The 7,917-nt window shown below is 52.5% G+C and overlaps 1 protein-coding gene across 1 annotated transcript; it reads right to left on the reverse strand.

Moving 5' to 3' along the window:
- Positions 1-5,617: 5,617 nt before the first annotated feature.
- LOC119586592 (piggyBac transposable element-derived protein 4-like) lies at positions 5,618-6,061 on the reverse strand. Its single transcript, XM_037935346.1, has one exon. The coding sequence runs from the start codon at positions 6,059-6,061 to the stop codon at positions 5,618-5,620; it is 444 nt and encodes a 147-aa protein (XP_037791274.1).
- Positions 6,062-7,917: the final 1,856 nt, after the last annotated feature.

The following is a 7,917-nucleotide window of genomic DNA, read 5'->3' on the forward strand; positions in this document are numbered from 1 at the left end:
TGTTTTGGGGTTGCCTTTTTTTCCCCCCTAAAAAAGAGGTCGCTTTATTTATGGTTATAGGGGGGGACAACATGGGGGGAACTGGGGCGGGGGACATTTGGGTCCCGGTGCAGTTAAAAAACATTGTTCGGTTTGATCCCCACGTGAACCCGGGGGTGTGGTTTGTAGGGGCGAGGGCGTGTTAGTTTTGGTGTTTTTGGTGTCGTTCAGGGGGGTCTAAGGGATGTGCATTGGGCGTAGGGGTTGTCTACGTAGGGCGTGGGGGTCGTGTTTGTGGGTTGTGGTTTTGTTCAGGTCAAAATTTTGAGTGGGGGTTGTTGGTGTTTTAGGGATTTTTTGGTTTGGGTCATGTCATGTGGGCTTCTTGTGGGTTTTTTAGCACGCATTTCCCGTTGCCGTGGGCGCTTTCCTCCATGACTTCAAAATTTCCCCCGGCACTGAATCTCATAAAGGGGGGCTAACGCCGACGGGGGGCATGGCCGCATCCACCCTTCGTTTCCCAGCAACGAGGATCCCTCGAGGGAGTCTCCAGGGGGCAACCCCCCATCTCAAATTTCCTGCAACAGTCTCGTCGAGTCCCCAAAGCCATGACTCCCTGGGCGTCCCAATCCCCCCCCCAGGGTTGCTCGCAGAGGGGAAAACCTGATGGCAGGGCGCCATAGGAGGGGCTAGGGGCCATATAGCTGGGGCATCCCGGGATTATGCAAGAAAAGGTCCCATGCCATCTCAGGGTGTAACCCCCGGGTTGGGGAAACCGTCCTCCCAAACGCCCCCTGACCCAAAAACGAGGACTTGTTAAAAAAGGCATCAAGGCGAGACTCCAAGAAAATGGATAGCGTCCGGGGTTTCGCTTCCATAGGAAAAAACGGGCAGTATAAAGGCCTTGAAGAAACGCGCTTGCCCTTTCTGCATGGGTCCCCGACATCTCCAAACGCTCTTGTTATCGGTTTCTGGCCCCTGTTCCCAACCCAAATCCGTCTACTGACTCCTGGTTTGCACCCCAGGATATGGACTACGCACCAAGGTATGAAAACTTGTGTTTAACGCCCCTCCCCGCAAGCATGGACGATAAACGGTTCCCCTAACGGGCCCCCCAAAGTCCTAAAATTTGGTCGCCCCAGGAACCCTGGGCCTCTAGGCTTCGCCTCATTGCTAAATGCATCAAGAGCCCCCCACATGACCCAAGAATCAGATGGATGGAACATCGTGGGCAAAGAAAGGTCTGAATTTTGATAGCCTAGTGTTGCCCCACACGATTTTGGCTAGTAGCTCTCCCCATTTCCAGCCCCATACAGATTGAAAAGGTTGGTGAAGGAACACCCTTTTCCTCCCCCCTGAATCAACAGGGAAGAAAGTTTAAATCCCCCACCCACTTTACAGCACTTTCAGTCCCGTATAGAGTTTTCTATGGGCCAATAATCTGGTCGGAATTCCCTGAGCCTCGGGTTTCCCCCAAGGATTCCGATGCCCGAGTCAAAACCCCCTTTTTGAGGTCGTGTGGGCCCCAAAACCCACGACAAACTCACGCGGCGTTCCACAATTACCAAGCGTATATAGTCTTTTGTGGACTTGCCGGGAGAAAATCCAGACTGCCCCGGTTTGGTGCCTCAGGGGTTGCAAATTCTTTCGAAAAAGTGGGGGGAAAACCTTGCCGGGTATCGGCAGTGTAATCCCACGGTGTTGCTAAGCCCATCCCCCCCCTTTCCCCTTCCAGAGAGAGATGACCCGCCCCTCGCGGTCGGGGGGAATGGTACCAGACTCCAAAGGCAGTCAGGACTGTATGCAGGCCCCGACCCCGGGTTCCCCCCCAGCCTTTAGCATTTCAGCAGGGATATCGCATATCCTGCGCTTTCCCATCTTCAGCTTGGAAATCGGTCCTACCCCTTTTTAGGTGGAGGTTCCTCGTGATGGGGGGTCCGCACAGGGACTGCGACTCGCTTGATCCAAACTAACTGTGGAGGGTCCATGGGGCAAATGTTAAAAAAACTCAGTCCAACGTTCCAAACCCCAAAAATGATCTAGTGATCCGCCTCGCTGATTTGCTCAGTCGTCTGTGAGGAGGGCTTTGAGTTTAGTTTCTCAGGGCTTTGGTAGGCAGGGCGAGGTCATTTACCAAGAAATGGCCTTCGACCTCCTCAGCAGTTCCTGATACTGTCCTTTTCCCTTCCAGCAGTGTCGATCCCACGCACCCGGGGAAAACCAAAAACTTTATTCCATTTAGCCCAGCCCTTTCGTCACCCTTTAGTGGCCCCTAATGTCTCCGGGAGATGATTCTGCCTTGTCCTTGGGGGGCCAATGGATCGAGCTGCCTTTGAGTGTTACGCGCTTGAAGGACCCCACAGAGCAACTGGGTCCGTCGGTGCTGGTTTTTTGTGAATCGGTAGAGATGCCATGGCGAACCCCGGGGACACTCCTCCCCTTTTTTGTCCAAGTGGGAAAAAAAACCCTTTGGGGTACTGGAGGGACGGGGGGGTTTTGAAGGACCCGCAGGGGGCCACAAGCAGCTATGGGCGGTCCCCCAGAACTCGCACTCCGGGAAAAAACCCCGCAGTTTGGAGGGTCCTCCATCGCGTGCTGACAAGAAGTGGGCGTCTCCCTTGGGCCACATACCCCTATCGCTGTACCCAAGTCAGGGTCGGGTTGGGGCGCTGGGGGACCAGAGCCAAAATCCCCTTTTTGGGGCCCAGCAAAGTCCCGGAGAAGGAGGCTATTCTGCTGCTGGGATCAGCCCCGAGCCAGGGGGGGCCCAGACATCTCGTAGCCCCGCTCGGGCACAGGGGGGATCCGATTGAAGTCGCCCCAAACAATGCGAATGTCTCGCCCGGGGGGTCGTCTGCCACGATGGAGTTTTGGGTAGAAGCCCTTTACATCGGTTTTATATAATCGGGGGCGTTACAGCAATAAGAGACAAAAAGCCCAAAAACATGTTTTAGTCCAATGCCGTACGTCATCAAACCCGGGGTCACCCCGACTACCGGGCTGAAATCGACGGAGATGGGAGGCACCCCTAAAGGGGGGACCATGCTACGGGCCCGACCATAGTAGGTGTAAAACCCCCCACATGATCGTCCGCTACCCCGGTCTTTTTCACCCTGAAGGGCCCACCCAACTCCAGCCCTTCAATTCCTGCGATAACGAGGTAACCGCTATCCCGCCCGCCCCAAAGGGCCGGATTTTCAAGGCCCATCCAGAAAGACGCCCGAGGTTTAAACCGGGTGGGCACCCCAGGTGCACGCCACCTCTCCAACACAGCCCCAAAAAAAGGGGTGGGGGCTGGGGAGCCTATCACCGTGGGTTCCCGGGGGTTTCCCCCACAAGCTTCATGGGGGGTTGGGCCTGCCAGGGGGCAGGGGGGGGAGTAACTCTTATTTCCCAAACCGCAACCCGCATTTGCCCCCCCAGCGGGACCCACAGCCCCCCTTGTGGGGGGAGGGACAACACCCCCCCCCAGCATTTCCATTTATAGCACTTGCCAAGGGGCTTCTGGGGGGAAAAGGATGGCAAGGCCCACCCCCCGAGCTGCCCCTCCCCAGGGGGGGCTAGGGGGCAGGGTTTGGGACGAAACAACGTGTCCCCCACGCCCGGGGGGGCCCTAACTCCGTACCTCTGGGGGCCCCCCTGCTGCTCCCAGATCCCCCACAGATTTTGCCTGGGACCGCAAGGTAGGCCACGAGGAGGCACTGCAGAAGTCTTGATGATGGAGAGGCTGTGACCTGGCAGGGGAGACTTATGCAGAAACTGCTCCCTTTTTCGCACTGGGCTAGCCAGGGGTGGAAGCTGCAAGCGAGAAGGCATGCAAGCACTTAACACTATCTAGGCTACCACACCATCGCTTCACATCACCATGCGCGTGAAGCACCCACCCAGTGAATGAATGAACCGTATTCATGTTGACAAATGTATAAAAGGTATGAATGAGAATGAATCTCTTCACAATACAAGATGTATTTGACCGGTTTCGATTGTCCCTTTGTCAGAAATACATACCATAAATATATCAGACGTGAGCTGATGAAACCTGACGACTGTGAATTCCCACTCGTTGATCATATAACATGCCGTGACCTTGGATAGTTTGAATCTGCCCGATGCTGTGTTAACATTGTTCTCCATTGCGATATATGCTGCTTCCATCATTTTTTCCCTAACCGCCAGTGGGAGGGATGAGACCAGGATTCCTTTGGTGAAATAAGTCATCCATGCCATGTAATTTTCGCCTTGGAATTCAGATTTAATTGAATCCACCCATTTCCAATAAGTTCGAACATCCTCCTCGGACAATGACACCGGCCTCATCGCAATGAAAGAAGCAAATAGCAGATGGTGACTGGGGTTGAGTGGCCGAAAAGAGGCTCAGAAGACCAATTGAAATTGCGAAGGACTAGGGGTGCAGTCTTGAACGCGTCGAGTGTGTTCCTCTCGTCGGGAGCAGAACAGAATTTTCTATGTCCCTTACCCAATGTCGACGGTTCGGAAAACAGCTCTGCACCCGTCGTTCCAGGGAAGAAAAGCAAGCGGCTGGTTCTCTCCCCGGGACGCGCGCTCAACTCGCGCTACCCGTCTCGCCACCCCACGAAGTTTCAGCGCACTTGGGCGATTGGTATGCGTATAACCGCAACCTCCGTTTTTTTTTTTTTTTTCACTTTAGAAACATGTGAAAGTTTGCAGACTTACTGTAGCCATATAACATGTCATATGAAGGATTTTATTGTCTCATACTGTAGTATATACTCCATTTTAGGAATGTTTGACTGATGTGTGTCTATAAAGTCAATAGTTTGTTTTAGCGAGAGCACAGAAAAGCAGTGGTAAGTCGAATTTTATTTTTTTCGAAAAATACCAAAAATTATTTACAATAATATACACATACGTGTTTTCAGGCATATGACCGAAAACACGGCGTCAGACAAAGGGAAGTGCCACAGGTGGAGCACATGACCCTGGTTTCCTTCCTGTGCCTGTCGTTCCTCCAGCAGAGCGCACATCTCCGAAACCTCCGGAGGGGGTGTCGACTGGCATGTGTGCCTGCTGGGAATCATCAGGAGGGTTCTGAGGAGGGTTTCACTGGAAGGAGCAAGGAAGAAAAAAGGACATTGTAAATTACATCCTCAAAAATGGATATGTAGAATGAAAAACACCATATCAAATCGGAATAAAGAAAACAGTCGGATGCTTACCTTGCTGCAGCAATTCCTGGACAAGTTTTGTATGGAGCTTGTTTTGGGAGAGTTTACCGCCGAGGGCTCGGTGGACAGCCAGCGCTTTGACAGTTATATCCAGCAAGTACAAGAAAACCTTGCACCACTTGATGGCTTTTTTTGGTTGCTGGATATGACTGCGCCAGCTGATCCGAGAGATCGACGCCCTTCATGCCTTGTAACACGCAACGACCTCGGGCTTCGACCTCTCCACCCCTCGGTGGTTGGGAGGCAGGGTAACGACCTTTGACGTGTGAGCAGTGGATAGCATTGTCACAAGACGCCTGTCTACCCACTGCAGGCAAAGCATTCCAGTGTTACTACTCTGGAAGTCGCTGTGTCCCCCGACTCGCCTGCAGGTCTGAGGGCCTACCCCGCCTGTTGGCACATACTGTGCCAATGGTGATGGTCTTCTGGGCCTACAGATAGTGGAAGAGAGTCGGGGAGGAAGACCAGTTGTCTGTGTACAACTGGTACTCCTTGTCGAGCAGCTTTGCCTTCTCCAAAAGGGCGTCGACGGCCTTCATACTTGCTGGAAACTCGCCGCGATCCTGCCCCATGTAAATGGTGAAGGCCGCCGTATACCCTGCCTCTGGACCGTCGGACGAACATAGCTTGTAGACCTTCAAGCCCCTCCGAGCTCTTGCTTGGATTATATGCAGGGCATCATGCCTGCCTTTGAAGGCCCACAAGCTCTTGTCGACAGTCACATTCTGGTTGGGGACGAGAACGGAATGGTACGTCGAATCCAAGACGTCAATCACAGGGCGCAGCTTCCACAAACGGTCCTCCGCGTCGTGCTCCCCTTCGTTGTTCGCGAAGTGGAGGGCGGAGGTCAGGTTGTTGAAGCGGTCCCTGGACATGGTTTTGGCGAACATATCAATGGGTCCGTCGACCAAAGATCCCTTCGCCACTCCTTCGCCTGAAGTCCCACGAGGAAACAAGGCCGATATACGAGCGGACCTCCCGCAACATTGTGTTCTCCCACCCTTCATGTGGGATGAGAGGTTCGTGAGTTCTGTCAAGCATACCTGTAGTTGGAAGAAAAGACATTGTAAAACAGGGGTTAAAAAACTATCCACAAGGCATCGAAGTTCCATCAAATTTGGTCAGCACATTAAAAGTTTGGTGAGGTGATAATGACCATGGGGATGTTTGCGTGGGAGCGGGGGGGGGGCCGGAGGAAGGAGGAGGGTCAGATTAGAAGTAAGAAACGGGTTTGATAGGGAAGAGTTAATAGGTGGATTTTCGACAGGTGGATGGGGGGGGCGATGTTCGTTATGTTAGGGACTTGTAAAACGCCGGTCTGTCATATATTTATTGATGGGGATTCTTGGTAATGTAGCATGGCCCCGAGGTTGGTATGGCCGGCTTGTGCAGTAGAGACCGGGGTAGCGAAGCCCCAGTAAGCCCCCAGGAGGCCGCGGGCGACCGGGCCGTAAACTCGAAGTAGTGTCCCTTGGGTCAAGGCTGAGGCCAGAGGTCATGAGTGCTGTGGGCATGGCCTAGGTCAATGCACGGGCAAGAAACCCCATTGGTCGCCTTTGTCGGCTAGGGGGTGTCATCGAAGACATTTGACCAATCTGAGATGTTATCATCGTTCCCATCAACACAGCGAGTGGATCGAGTACTTTATCTTCAAATGATTTACTGGTTCTGGTCATATAAAGCATGTAAGGTATCTACAGTGGATTACCTAGGTAAGTTATGGTGCACGGGTAGTGAATCTGAGAAAGGAACAACACCGCCTATCACCACAGAAAATGCATTAACAAGAGAGACCGATTCCAAAACGATGATAATAGAATTATACACCATTCTGATATTGGGGTGGGTTGGGGAGAAAGGGGGGGGGAGTGAGTAAGCACTACTGAATCACACACATACCTTGGCTTTGGCTGCTGGAGCTGCTGATCTTCATGTGGGGTATGACGCGGTGGAAGTAGCTTGGGAGGATATCCTATATTCTCTTTTCTGCTCCTTCAAAGGGTGGGGGCTCTCTTGTAAGGTGAAGAGACCCATGCTGCGGCCACTTGTGAGGATTTCACAATAAAGGCTGAAGCAAAGTCTGTGGCGGTTTAACCTTTATTCTTGGTCACAAAATTATATATATATATCACGGAGGGCAACAAGGACACATCGCGGAAGACAGCTGTTAGGGTTGTTACGGTCCGAAGTCACAGCGTGAACTGCTAATCCATGGGGACGCGGCGTCGAGGTCGGTCGCCCTTCAGTGTGGTGTATCCTTCCGCGGGTCAGCTTGGCGTCAGCTCAGGTCACTAGCCTCACGCAGATCAAGTCATAACGCTGTCCGCCGTAATGCGACGCTAGGAGCCTCGCCCGGGGTACCCACGACATGAAGTTATGATCGGCGGGAGTGGCGTGGGTGTACTTTTCCGTGGGTCAGCTGTGCGTCGGCTTGGGTCGCTAGCGGAAACAAGTCTTATAGTTGCATTTCGTTTTTACCAAAATTGTGATTTGGTATGAAAATTTATTGATAAAATCCCATTGCTGTTGCTAGTTGAAGCTTCAACCAATTTGTGCTGTTCTACACTTCTTATTTCATTAGGATATTGAACTTTTGATGCAAGTCCCCGTGTTCGATATCTGGAATGAAGATGATACGCTCTATAACCATAATTAGTCACATTTCGTGTCCCTGTGTCTTGGCAACAAACTACTTTGGTATCATTTAGGCCAGGCCCCGGAAAAAAGTTTT

This window comes from Penaeus monodon, chromosome 3 (genome assembly GCF_015228065.2).
Source record: "Penaeus monodon isolate SGIC_2016 chromosome 3, NSTDA_Pmon_1, whole genome shotgun sequence".
NCBI classification, from domain to species: Eukaryota; Metazoa; Arthropoda; class Malacostraca; order Decapoda; family Penaeidae; genus Penaeus; species Penaeus monodon.

What these genes read in the sequence shown, in the direction of transcription:
- LOC119586592 (XM_037935346.1), bottom strand. Translation starts at nt 6,061, where the DNA reads ATGTCCAGGGACCGCTTCAACAACCTGACCTCCGCCCTCCACTTCGCG.